Raw genomic sequence first — 14,976 nt, 5'->3', positions numbered from 1 at the left:
CCTAATTCGGAAGCTTGCAAGCTTGAAGTTCTCGAGTCGCCACCATCGTCTCCCAATTGGTTTAAACTACTTTTAAAACCTCAAGTGCTTGTTTCGCTTTGCAAGCGCACCCACACTAACCAAAACTATAGATAAGTCATACAATCAAAAGAAATTATTTTCGAGACGACACGGGTAAAAAAATCATTTGCGCTAGCTACATGTTTATCGATAATAATATCAATACCATGCCTATTGTCATTTACATTTTGTTGACTATAATAATATCGATGTATTGCTTTAATAAAGAACGCACATCCAATTCGTAGTAGACGGGCTAATCTGGCAATTGTGATGTGTGACATCTTCTTTTCATTTGTGGTTTGGTATCATTTTGTCAAATATGGGCTTAAAAGAAGGGGATGTGGCCATGACAACGTTTTCCATATTTTTTTCAGTCTCCATCTTCCCTTTTGGGTCGGGCTTAAAACAACGATGTGGCATAATCATGTAAAAGGTACGGGCCCTAGCAAAAAGGAACAAAACAAGCTAGCTAATGACATGATAATATTTTGCACTGTACAACGATATAGTTATATTCTTCTTTGCTTGCTAATAAAAGGTGTTAGGTTCGACTCACGTTGATGGAGAATTCAAGACCAATTAAAATGACTGACTCATTGTGTGACTAGCTCAGTCCCTTAGTGTAAATATATTATTGTATGAAAAAAAAGTCAGAAGAATATCTCTTCACTTGTAAAATGATGTGTTAGATTCGATTTACTGTAATGGAAAGTTCGATACTTAATAATTACATCAGGCTTATTGTATGGCTCAACACAAATTTTTTGGTTACAAACCCTAATAATTGCAACACATAAAAAAGAAAAACAAACAAAACATGTCCAAATGTGGAGAAAAATATTTATAGTTGAGCTTCTTGGCTGTGTGTTATTTGCTGGTTGGGGGACTTAACCCAACACCTTATGGCACGAGCTGACGACAACCATGCACTAGCTGTGTCGAGTTCCCGAAGGCACTCCTCCCTTTCAAGAGGATTTGCGGTATGTCAAGTCCTGGTAAAGTTCTTTGTTTTGCATCGAATTAAACCACATACTCAATGAACGAAGGAAGACGTGTTGCAGTCCCAGAAAGTTGAAACACAATAAAAGAAAATTGAAGGGAGGGTCGTAGGCGTAGCAGGAATATGGATAGATGGGATGTATATTTGAGAGGGTCCACGTTGTGACTTGACACATAGCGTTTTCTCCGCGCCCTTGGACCAACATTGGGTATAAGAACTTCCCTTTTTGCTTTTACTTGTATTAAAGTATTTTTGTTGCATGTGATGTAATATTTTAGTGTATAGGTTATTGAGATTTTTTCATCTTGGACTTGAAACTTCCTCATTTTTTAAATTATAATAATAGTTTCAAACTCTTCTTAAGTAAATAAAAAAGCATCTTTGAGAGGAATACTAATTTTTTATTAAACTAACAAGTGCATATTGTCAAAAAACTATTTTAGGTACTCAGTTTAATTAACCTTTCATCTCCAATAACATTCTTTATTTCACAAACTTCAAATGTTTTATTATTAACAATTCAAACTCAACCCACTCATTTTCTAAAACAATTTTCTCTCTTTTTTCTTTTCTCCTTGCTCAAGGGTGGACCCTTGAGTTTTATGTTTTTTAATATTTAGCAAGTGAATAGTTGCGCTCTAAATTTAAAAAGTGATTGTTAATTTTTCTATAACAGAGAGTCTTTAACAGCATTTCTTTGACATAAATTTTTTGAATTTCTCTTTAAAATAGAATTTTGGTTATTTTGCAGCATTTCTTGGAGATGCTTTTATAATTTGTATTGCTTTCCAATCAAATAAACTAACACAATCAATTGCTACTCATTACTTTAATTATCTCTTTTTAATAGAAAAGTTTTAACCGCCAGAGTAATTCACCACTTACAATTATTTTTGTTGTTTGTATATCGTATAATAGGGTATAAATAAATGCAGTCTCTTAAGCAATTTTCAAGTCGTAAAAATGGTCTTGTTTTTGATAAATTTTGGATGTGATCAAGTTCGGGCAAAGATTTCTCTGGAGAATGATCCTCAGACCTCAGCACAGCTTTCCAAGGGATTGGCACTTTGGATGTATAGTCGGGCTCTTGCTTGTTGATGTGCTACAAGAAGAGGACAAAGTTAGTTCTGAAAGGTGCCTTTGTGGGGTCTTAGGTGTAGGCCTTGAGGCTTGCAATCAAAACTAACTAAGTGCTAGGCGTGCCACTATTATCTCAGTATAGAAGATGTAGAACAAGAGTGTTTTTAGTCACTTACTTGCGCCCCAAGTTACTCGGACTTTTTGTTATCAAAGGATTGTCATGGATGGGTTAAGTCCACATTAAGTTCTTTTTCTTGCCTTGTAAACAAGGACTTTTAGTTCATAGTCTTGTATGTTCAAATGAAAGGAGTCCAGGCCCCTTTAAGTCGTTTGCTTGGTTCTTGATTGACTTTAATGATAACATATCCATTAAACTAACCAGATCCAGATGCAAATGGAACTTTTAAAATAGGAAAACTGATGGAAATAACTTGAATACATACTGGAGAATGCATTAAGTAATAGATCTACAAATTTAGAAAGCAAACAAAGAGCCTCGAGCAAGATTTCACTTTGTCTGACAAGGTTGAACCTCTTGCAATCACTTCTCTTTGAATTAACAAGGGTTTATATGCTAAAAAGGGATGGATGGTAAACAAGTTTACACAGGGGAATCGATACTATGCCACTAAGGGAGATAGCTTGTCGCTAAAAGAGACTGAATTTGGGTTGATTTCAGCTTTTGGATGCAAATCTGGCTTGAGAGCAGAGTTTGTATGTTTGTTTGTTTGATTGGTTGAGTACCCTTGTCTCTGGGGCCTCTTCTTCCTTTTATAGGCAATTTAGCCCGACTGCTGTAGCTTTGCTCTTGACCGAAAGCACTTGGAGGGTAGTGAGTCATCAACTTTTTACTTGGAATGCCACTAGAAAATATTCTTTGGCTAGTAGTAGGTTAGTCTTCATCACTTGTCTCTTCAATGGTAAGCATGTGGCTTGTATTTGGCTGAGAAGGCTTCAATTTGCCTTTGGGCAAGTCCCCTTTTAGTTGGCATCTTTGGGCTTTCCTTCACTCAAATTCAATGTTCAAATATTAACGCAAACAAATCCCTTGTTGTTTTGATTACAAATTATATTCTACAATAATTTACACTAAATACAGGGTGAGAGTTTGAACTTAGAAATGATATTCCACTTGCTCGATGGGACCCCACTTAATCCTGTAATTCGTATAATTGTTCTAAGACGATTATATATCTATCAGCAGCATGCAATGCATGGGATGGCAATTAAGTAAATTATAATTTGGTATCTTTTTACTTACGTACCCCATTCCATTATATTATGGGGTGTGATATCCACACACCCCATTTTACTTCTCACACACCCTTCTAATTTTCGGTCGTCGGATCGGATGAATTGAAGAAAATCAACGGATAAAAATTAACAAGGGGTGTGTGGGAAGTAATTTGGGGTGTGTGGATATCACACCCCTATATTATATGATACTCGGACGACAAAATTGTTAGGCAACGTTCGACAGCGAACTTTGCAAAAGGTTAAGCCTATACAAAATTCAATTTTATATATTATATACCTAGTTTATTATTTCCATTACCTTTTATTTTAATCAATAAGAATATAATCATCTATTAATTTAATTGTACCTCTAGTCTAGAGGAATTAAGTAAATCTTGATCCAATCTGATCATCAGCTAGACAACATATTCTATAGCAAAGCTAAAATGCACGCGTTATTTTCACATATTATGTATGAATTCTCCTGACATCTCATTTAGAGTGGCATCAAACCGACCGACCCGATCAAACCGAAGGATCCAAACTATATTGGTCGATTTAGTTTGATTTTGATCAAGAAAAAATCAAACAATTTAAAAATCGAACCGACTTCATTTACTTTTGGTTTAATTCGGTTTTGATATTTTTAAAACTGACTAAAACCAAATCGAAGCGACCATGTATCTTTTAATTATTTTTTTTTTACACATGTCAACTTATTATAGGTTATTTAAAGGCCTTATTATACACATATTATAAATCTCAACATATATTATAGGAAATTGTCATTAGCACTCCAAAAATCTAATTCTACACTCCTCACAAGTGTATTTTTCTTTCTAATTATAGAAAATTTGGAGTGCAAAATAAACCATTCCCATATTCTAACTTGTAACGATTATTAACAATTAGGAGATTTATATACATGTATCTTATGCTTATGTGAGGTTGTAATAAATAAATTGTTTGCTAGCATTAGATTTTATTTAATTGAAACTTAATTAGTTATATTTAACATGATAAACTTTTTATGTTGAGAAATGTTTAGTTAATCTTTCAATCCAATTTGAATGCATGAGATGTCTGGAGGTTTAGAAGATAAAATTCTTGAAATGTTAAAACGTTTCTTTATTTATGTGTTGAATAGGCTTAAACTGACCGAATCAAACTAAATCAAACTGATTAACAATAATTTGGTTTGGTTTAGTTCAGTTTCAATGGTGGTATTGTTCAAAATCGAACCAAACCAAACAATTAAATACTAGTTGCTTCGGATACATTTTTATTGTCAAATCTAATCAAATAGATCTCATTGATCAAACCTAAATTGTACCCCTTGCCCTTGGTATGAACTGTCCAAAAAAAAAAATGGAACTTTAACGAAAAGCTCCCGGTACTGTTCACTTTAACGAAAAACCACATTTTTACACTAAAAAATCAATCCTGGTAGTATTCACTTTACTCTTTATTTTGTCCTTATCGTTAGAACTCAAAGTTTTCAAGCCCCTTTCATTAGTTTTCCTAAAAAAAATCCATAAATAAAAAAAAAATTGCCCTAAATCATGATTCTTGTAAACATGTTTTTTTACAAACGACTAGTGTCAGTGGATTAAATTGTTAGTTGTCAAAGAGAAAAGAGATCGGTCGGGACTATAAATTATTCAATTAACTGTCCCAGGTTGGGAATAATTTACTTTACCAAATGCATGCATTTGGTTGTGCTGACCTGAAATTAATAGTCAATTTACATATTGCACGGCTGAGTTCTTTGGAAATGTTGGGAAAATGACTTCGTAGGATGCTATTCTTACCTAAATAGAGACGCTGTGTATGTAGGGGACCTTGGGAATTATATATCTCATTGACTATTGATAGCTAGACACAGGTAATCTTTTATGTTGTAAAGGGCTGCTCCTAATAACGACGCCAGGATTTATTTTATTCTTTTACAACCATATTTGACGAATAGAATTTTGGCTCATTACAAAATAATCATCTATAATTAGGTATTGAACTAGCATGAGAGACGAAGCTGAGACTTCTCAATTATTACAAGTAGAGAAGAATATAACTGAACTGTAGTTATAGTTAATGACATTAAATTTTAATTTCATAACATACGTACGTCTATATGAGTTGTTGATTGAGAATCTAATTAGATGACGATATTTATGGATATACGTACCCATATAATTGAAGAAAAAATGCATGTGGGAGAATGTGAGGTCTATATCCCAGAAGAGCTTGGAATCTTAGTCTCTTTCTTTGCTTATGCACCTGTTCATGTGGATTATATCCACATACACAGACGTTTTTGTTATAACAAGGACATCATGCTAAAAGTGAAAGCTGCTGCCACTATCTCTTTGTGTGGAGAGAGAGAGAGAGAGAGAGAGAGAGAGAGAGAGAGCATGTGACTGATATATCACACAAACCCATGTGTCTTACTCACAGTCACAGCAACATGAGGATCAATGAGAGGGAGTAGATTCTCTCCCCTCGAATCCTAGTCCCGATGAAAGTAGGATTCTCTCCCTTCTTTTTTTTTCTTTCGCTTTATTTTTCTCATATTTAAATGATTACGGTTAAGTCATGTCAACATTTTATATTAATTTTTAATAGAAAGATAACGATAAAATAAAGAATGTGAGAGGAGATGATGAAAGGAGATGCAAAAAAATAAAGGGAGAGAATCTTAATCCCAATGAGAGAGTGAGTTAGAATATATTTGGCTTGGATTTCCGAGCCCCTGAAAATTCCTTCTACTGCTCTCTGTTGTTCGTACATATGATGATGATGATGATGGTATCAGAAGAAGAAGCCCACATTTCAGTATATATATATCTTCACTTTCGGGATCATTCAACTCGATTTCTGAATTTTACACTCACTCGATTCAGTTACCCGACCATGACCATATATGAGGCTTATTTTTCTGTTAGAGCGTTTTGAATATGCTTTATTCCTTCTTGGCAAGAGCAGCTAGCCTTGGTTCTTGCAAAAGCAAATCCAAACAACCTAGCAGCTACATAGATTCCTTTCTTCAACATGACTACTCTTCCAACTTGGAATATATGTAAATTTTGATTAATTTCTAGCTACCCACATAGTAATAACATTACTTTGTATGTCGAGTCCCGTCTTAGCAAAACCTCTCTCTGTCCATTCTAACAAAAACGGGGTGATTGGGATCCCGTAAGAACCATGTAGTTACTGATAAAAATAGGGGGGAAACCCTGATACACACACACACACACACACACAATGTTCCATATATATTGTGAATACATGGTTTTAAAACTGTCTTATACGTATCTTGTTTTTCTTACAGTCAAATGAAAGTCTAGGGAAGTTACTCGACTATGGTGAAATGGAAATTTTTATGGATTTGAGGTCTGGTGCAACTATAATATGATACATTACAAGCCTTGCAGTCTTTTCTGTAACCGATTTTGTACCAAAACAATATATAATATGACCGAATTTTGGTTGCTAGACATATTATCCTACTTTCGGCAAACATCTTGCCAAGTCCTTTAAGAAAAGTATAGAAAAGAACTTGCAATAAGTAAAAAAGACAACTAGGGCGCGCGCATCAAATACTTAGCCAGCAAGGCAGTGCTGTTTATTTTTTGGGTCCATGATCGATCGAAATTTGGACCATTGTTTTGAGCAGACTACAGTTCAACGCAAATTTGCTTTGCTATGTGTTCTTTAATTCTATTTGTACTGGGAGGGATTAGTATATTTTATGGTGGGAGAGAGTTTGATTTAGGGAACTGATTTTCAAATACTAGTATCACTTTACATGCACATTTTGTTCACTAATTTTCTTTTGATTTGTTGAATCAAAAGATCATAAAAAAAAGATCTGCAAGAAGAAATTGTGTGCGAAAGTCAGTTTTCTTGATTTATACTAATAAGACTAGTAAATGTAGCTCGCACTGAAAGTATGGTAGAAAAGAGTAACTACGAACCTAGCTAGGTTCAATCTCTTGCTGTAAAAACAAAAATTGGATTATATGATAGTGTTCAAAAGTCTGTTTATGTCAAGTTGCGAGGCAATCTTCTCAAACAGACAATTCTAGGTTAAAAGGGGACAACAAACAATGTTGATGGAAATATATCTAACTATTCTAATAGTTTTCATATTGATTTAGGTTTAGTGCTTGGTTTTCAACTTGAAATAAGAGAGAGATGGCAAATAATAACCAAAGGGGTCAAATATTTTTGAGCTTCGAGGATAAACCTTCATCGATAGAATCAACTTGGAAACATTTTTTAATTAATAATTTGGTTTGTATATGCATAGTACGTATCATTTTTGTTGACTACCTTTTAACTGGAGATAAACTTTAATTATAAATTTAAAGTTAATGTACATTAGAGATGTTGTTAGTAATGTAATCAGTAAATTAGTGACAATAGCAGATTAAATACGATTAGTCCTTCAAATTAAATTGAACTGGATTGAAAAATTTATCAGTCGAATCCAACACCTAACCATAATTCAAATGAAATGACCAATGTAGTGTAGTTTTAGCGTATGAACAAAACCCTAGTTTTGCATTGGATTTGATCGTATTGATATGAACAGTCAGACCAGTGAGTGTCAGAAATGAAACTAGCAAGCTTGGTCTACGACAAACTGACTGCACAGAGAGATACATGAAAGGAAGTAGCACGAAGCTCTGAAGCGCGTGCCAAAGTTATATCGAATCACTGGGAGTCCGGGAGGGCCCCCTGTCATGTCATATTGTCCGGCATACGAAACTGACAAAACAGCAGTTTGTCTCCTAGCGTGAACCAACCACACACTCACGCGCGTCAAAGCTGCGAAATGGTCAGACATGCATATATTCTGAATGATGCTCATCTTTCATTCCATTCATTGACCACATGAGTAGTGCCGTTGCCAAAGAAAACCTAACGTTATTCTTCAGCACACAAAACTCGAGAATTTATGAGAATTGTAAACACATAAATTTATGTAGATGAAATAATCGATGCGTTCTGCTTTCAAAGTATATTAGCAAAAATAATTTTACGTGTTATAATTTGAATAAAATAATAAAAATATGTGACTGTGATTTAGATAAAGAAAATGTTGAAATTTCGATTATAAAAATAATTGGCAACATAAAAAATAACTATGCTACTTATAAGCATATTCAAAGTCTTTTCTTTTTTCAAAATTTATACTCTCAGCGCTAACTCAAAAATTGTCCTTGAAACTCAAGAAAAACACAGCAAAACAAATTCCTTTTTTTATTTTATTTTTTTAACAAACAATATTATTTACATTAAAGGGGATGTGAGTTTAGCCTCATAATGGGTTAGCAATAATATGGTTCAAATTCAAACTTAAGATCTCTCACTTACAAGTGGAAAAAAAAAATTACTAAACCGTAGTACTAAATGACTTTTCTTCATTATTTTTAAATATTATATTTTTTCGGGTCATAACAGAAAGTCGAAGACCAATCTATTTCCATGTCTCATTGTCCCTGCAGTGGCCTGACCTATGATTTTGGAATTGGAATTTTTATGTTTGTGGAATTGAGTGACGATTTTGGCTTCTTTTGAGAGAATTGTCCTAAAGTAGTACACAAAAACCAAATTAACGTAATTAACGCAGCCTCATGATCATCATCATGAATCATCTGATCTCATCAGAGTCATCAGGGGCCAGGACACAACAATAGTACATTCACATATTATTACAGAATCATTTTTTCTCGTCGGCCCAAATCTTAGTGCCTCACGCAAACCCAATTATTGGGATTTCAATCATAGAATAAGATGATTCTTCATGCGCATAATAATAATAATAATTAATAAATAATAAAACAAGATTTGGACGTGCATGTTTTGTAAACAAATGGTTTTGTTGGAGAGTTGGATGTCACTCAACTCTGCCGGTGGACGTATTTATATGTCTGCATTATGTTATGTTTAGACAAAAACAAAGTGGGAAACTGATTTCTCTCTATCTTCCATGGGTTCCATGCATATATATAATGAAGCAATATGGACCGGAACTAATATATTTGACAACGCAAATTTATGACGCGTTGTCCCACCAATGAAAAAAGGCCATGGTTTTACCAAAATCTATGGCTTTAAGATAATTTTCCAACTAATTAGCTAGGGTTTTTTATTAACTTTGTCCCCAGCCAGGATAATGGGAGGATAAATATACCAAAACACACTCAAACACACATATTGAAACTTTGCACCTCTAAATTTGTAGTTTACAAGATATGTTTATATATATTTGATTAAGCATCTACACCAAGGAAGATAACAACCCTTTTATGTTTTTATTTAAGCATTGACACCAAGGAAGAAAAAATTTCAAGTGGTTTTAAGTCGCATCGTTTGGTCCAAGGGCTTAAACCCTGGCCAAAACAATGTAATTTTGGTCTAGCCACTTAAAACTACTTTAAGTTTTCTAAAGGGAAAATTTCTCATTCTTTACACGAAGCAGCAGTCTTCCTCCCCCATTACAAACACCATCCAAAAAAAATTCTTGGATCCACCATTGATGTTGGTTGTGAAATGGGATTATCATGTTCTTGAAAAAAAGACGACGTAGATGAATGAATAAAAGATGCCATTTGAAGAAACTGAGTTAGGATACATCTTGTTTTGGCCAACCTTATATATAATACCGCACGACGACCATATACAATTAGAACGCATGGTATATAAGAAGGTGAATATCTAGCAGACAGGAATTAGCATATATATAAAGTGATAAGCTTCCTTAGACTGGAAGCTTAGTCCTTTTAGTGATTAACAATAATGGTCGAAATTTAACTTTAATACAAAATATGTGTCAATATTATAATACGCTCTCGCAAGCTAAATCAAAACAAGTGAACTTTCCAAGTATTAAACGGGGGAATCGCATCAATTAAAGTCAAGAAAAGAGAGCCTCCATAATTAACACGAAACTCTTGAATCTTGATCGGCTATGAAGTAGGAGTAGGCTTATTTCTTATAAGCACATACAAGGTCCAACGACTAAATTAAGCTACATTTCTTCTCATAAACTGCAAATTCACTATTCTATCATAACTATATGAAACAGTTGCTGCATAGCAAAAAAATAAAAATAAAAACAGTTTTATATGGATAAGTTCAATTCCAGAAGAGAAAAACTAACATTCAGCGCAGACAGTGCTATTTTGTTAACTGATTGGAGTACAAAGGCGTTCGATTTTCATTCAAAGCTCCATGAAATACTCATACAATCACTGTAATAGTATTGCAAGCATGCTAGCTAGCTCATACATCATATATATAATGCCTTCCTAAAACTAAATCCAAAATAAAACAGTCCCTAAGCTCACAGATGAAGCAGGAGAAAAAAGTAAACAAGAACATAAAACAAAAACCTACCATTTCTAGGGTTTCTACTAGACCATCACGAAGAACAAAGCTCATCATCCTTAATTTCCTCACATTTTATCATCCAATGATAGGAAGGAGCTCTTGATTTCTTCCGAGTTAATTTTCTGTAAAATTAAGTAAAACTTGAAGCTAGCAGCTTCGCAGTGAAGTATTCGATCTGATCACCAAAGTACAAATTGGAACTGAAGTTTATAGGGGATTGTTAATATTATTGCTAGTAGTGGAAGTAGAGTTAAACCCCGAAAGATCAGTCCATGCAGTAGTAGTACTAGCACCACCACCGCCGCGGCCGCCATTGCCCCAGAACTGATCATTTCCTGAATTATTATTCATCCCCAACAACTGCCTCGACAAATTCAACTCCTGATTCTGTTGTTGTTGTTGTTGCTGACTTTCTAATTCCGTCTTCACCGAAGCCATTTGAGGTATACTCATCCCCGCAGACGGTGCTCTTGGCCGCACCTGATTATACCCCGTTAGCTCAACTCCACTGTTCTCGAACATCAGCCCCGCTGACGTAGGATCCAACCCCGCCATGAAAGGAAACGACGGCGTCTGCTGCTGGAAATTAAAGAGCGATCCACCGCTAGCTCCTAGACCACTCCCCATCTGATGAAAACCACTCAAGTCTCCAATTCCATAATTACTACTATTATTATTGTTCATCATGCCGAAATTTAAGGCCATGTCGGTGGGGAAAGACGACATAAAACGGAGCGGTGGGATTTGCGGGCTCATCATCATGTTATCATTATCCGCCGAGCCGGCCGCACTGTTGTTGTTTAACCCTAAATTTGCGTGGCCTGACGAACTGGCCGAACCGGTTGGCTGGTCCGAGCTGCTGGCTGGGGACTTGGAGGCGCTGCTGCTGGTTCCTTTGCTCCTTTTGTTTCTCCTGCAGCCACCGCCAACTGGAACGTTACGCAGGGCCCCACCGCGTGTCCAGTACCTTCTGCAGGTCTTGCAAAAGTGGCGGGGCTGCGTGAGGCTGTAGTTGTTGAAGTAGCAGAACTTGGTGTTGGTAGACTCGCACCGCGGGCATTTTAGAGCCTGCTCTGGGAGGGGGATGTTGGCCATGCGGGCTCGATCTGCCATGGAGCCTGGCCTGATCGAGCCTGAGCCACCTACCCCACTGCCTCCATGAGGGTTTGAAGGCGGAGGCTGCGGAGGAGGTGGAAGGAAGTGAGAGTTGTGGTTGTCGATGTTGTTGTTGGTGTTACTTCCTGTTAAGTGGTGGTGCTGATTTGGTTGCTGCAAATGAAAGAAGAGAGAAAAATCAAATTAAAAAGCAAAAATCAAATATCTGGTATATTCAAGAAGATCATGAAACAAAACAAAAGCAATAAGAATATTTGGCTTTTGAATTTTTGTTTTTTCACTTTTTTGGGGGAAAGAAATTCCATGAGAAAAACCAAGTTGCTGAAGAAGGTGGATAGAGAGGTTACCTGCTGCCAGTTGGCTGGATCAAGATAAGCTGGAATGGAAGAGAAAACCATGCTTCTCTCTTGTGGTGGTCTTTAATTCTTTCTCTCTTTTGTAAAAGGTTGATGGGTTTTTGAAGATAATAGTGGAGAGAATCACATCAACAACAAAGAGAGAGAAGCTAGAGAGTTGCAGAGAGAGAGAAAGGAAGATAGAAAGAAAGAATGGGAGGGTGGGAGTGGTGAGGAACAAAAATAAAGGAGGAGCCTTTTATGTATTTATATACTAATAATTTTACTTCTTGTTGTTGTTTTGTTTTGGTTGAACATTGTTCCTTCACACTCTCACTGTGCTAAGACTACTCTTTTTGTTTTATTACTTTTTAGGGTTTTGAGAAGGATGTTCTCTCCCTCTATCAGTTTCTTAATCCATAAGCTTTTCTCTCTCTTACTGTGGGTGCTGTGCTGTGCTCTGCTGTGCTGGGGAAAAAGAGATGAGTGGCTCTCATCCTGCATGGAAAAAGTTGATGATGTTGTTCATAAATTATTATGTGTGGAGAGCAGCTTAAGTATTATATCATATTATGTATGTGGTAGTGTTAGTTTAATTTGGTGCAGATCCTCTACATGGGCAACTCTCATGTTGATACACTTATCAACACAATTTTTAATACAGATGAATTCTATTATTGTATTTAGGTTTACTGTGTTGGAGATTATGTTAATAACTAATAAATGTGTCAAATTTATATGTCTAATTATCATAGTTCAATGCAAACGAAATTTGAATGAAGTTAACTAAAAATAGTACGCTTCACTTTAATCCACTTCCCACAATTAAATAAATTTAATGTAAATTGAAAAATAAAAAGACTACATGACCCAATATCTTATGATTAAAATATGAAATAATGCATGATTAAATTATGAAAAATGAAATTGTTATGGGAGCCTTAGTTTAATTAAAAAGAAAAGGTGGTTCTTGTGCTTTGGTGGAGTGGCCTCACAGGGTCACAGTCCAAGTGTCCGACCGAGTGAACCCTTTTACCCGGTCCACTCTGTTCCCTTCCCCCTACCCCACTCTCTTGCTTTATTTTTGCATGGGAATATTATATTAATATTACTCCCTCCCTTCTGCCCACGCGCCCTTCGTTGCCGTTCTCACTTCTCACATTCCATGTGATACTTTTTTTTTCCTCCTCTAATAAAATAGAGAATGTTAATAAAACACTCATGTTACTATTTATTTTTAAAGTTAAAGATATTTTTACTTTAAAAAATCATTCTTGGTATAATTCACTCACAACACATTTTTATCATTTTAGTTAAAATTCAAAGTTTTCAATTCATTTTCATTAATTTTTCTAATAAAATCTTATTTGTGAACCAGATAATGACTTGGATCCAATCTCCATAAGATATGACGATGGCCATGCATACGACTTTGAGGGAATATTTGGCTTAACGCGTCAAATAATAATGATGTTTACAACTTTATTTATTATTATTAGATATGTTTAAATTTTGATATTTGTACAGTAGATAGACATAATTCTAAAATTTAAATTCATTTAATGATAATAAGTAAAGCAATTAATATTACTAACACTTCAAAAATCGTGAGCAAAAATACACCTCAATTTTGACTACATAAAGTTCAAGTTCAAATCACATTTTTCCTGTAATTGTTTCCTAGCAATCTTTTGACAAGGGGATATTTTCTAGGGTGTTAGTGCCACTTTAAAATATCACGCTGAACTATTCTCAATGCAAAGTTTTTAATTTTTCTTTAATGGTATGCAACATTAAGTGATTCAAAAGTGAGTGACTAAGACTGAAAATTAAAACATATAATTGCCATGATAGTCAAATTTAACGGCTAAAATACACGTTAAACTGAGTGCTACGTAACATTAAAGTCGAACTCCAAATTTTTCTTATGCTTCTGTAAATTTGGAGTGCACAATGACTTGTCAATAATGGCTTCTCATTTAGATTCTAAAATACTCAAATTTAAGAAGGGGACTCTAAGTTCAAATGCAAGAGAGCGAATCTTGACCAACTAGCCTAACTCGCATATGTTAAAATTGATCAATTTTAATCATTTAGTTTTGTTAGTTAACAATCAAGTCTTAAAGAGTTTTAACATTACAAAGAAGAGTAGAAGAATGCTTAGGGCTGTTTGGTATTCAACTCGGATACAATTTTTAATAACTTAAACCCAAATTCTTGGTTTTTTTTTTTTTTTTTTTTTTTTTGCCGAAGTCTGAGGTATCCCATGCCCAAAAGGGTAGGAATAATCTCCACTGAGGCTTGGAAAGGTTAAGGTATTTAAGCCCACTCCTGATTACAATCAAAGACACATATCTTCCCAAAACTTTTAATCTGAGAATCACTCGTGTTTATGTCAACTTCGTGCCTCGAAACAAAGACTGGGGAGCAAACTCGATTGGAAATTCCATTACGTTTCTGCTAGACCACTTGCCATGGTTAAACTCAAATTCTAGTTTTGTAGGCTTGTTCTCATAAGTTAACTAAAAATTAACTTAAACAAAACTTATTTGATGAAACCACAGAACGTTTTTAGAGTTTTTAGAGTTTTTATACACCAAACAACCTTCAGACACAATTCAACTTTGGATACAGCCTAACCCTCAATCTTTTCCATATCCTCTCTCTACAAAGATAGCCACCAACGTCCTCTCTCTCTCCTAGAAGATCGTCGTGTCTCTCTCTCTTCTAAAAAAAAGACTATTT

At 35.1% G+C, this 14,976-nt stretch overlaps 1 protein-coding gene across 1 annotated transcript; it reads right to left on the bottom strand.

Annotated features, from left to right (window-relative positions):
- Nucleotides 1–10,583: 10,583 nt before the first annotated feature.
- On the bottom strand, nucleotides 10,584–12,580 carry LOC114824384 (dof zinc finger protein DOF2.4). The gene is made up of 2 exons (XM_029101170.2): nucleotides 12,244–12,580; nucleotides 10,584–12,049 (listed from the first exon to the last, which is right to left on the bottom strand). Exons 1-2 carry the CDS (start codon nucleotides 12,292–12,294, stop codon nucleotides 10,988–10,990), a joined length of 1,113 nt encoding a protein of 370 aa, XP_028957003.1. The 5' UTR covers nucleotides 12,295–12,580; the 3' UTR covers nucleotides 10,584–10,987.
- Nucleotides 12,581–14,976: the final 2,396 nt, after the last annotated feature.

Source organism: Malus domestica, chromosome 04 (assembly GCF_042453785.1).
Source record: "Malus domestica chromosome 04, GDT2T_hap1".
NCBI classification, from domain to species: Eukaryota; Viridiplantae; Streptophyta; class Magnoliopsida; order Rosales; family Rosaceae; genus Malus; species Malus domestica.
The sequence above is the reverse complement of the archived record's forward strand: the minus strand, read 5'-3'. Positions and strand labels throughout refer to the sequence as shown.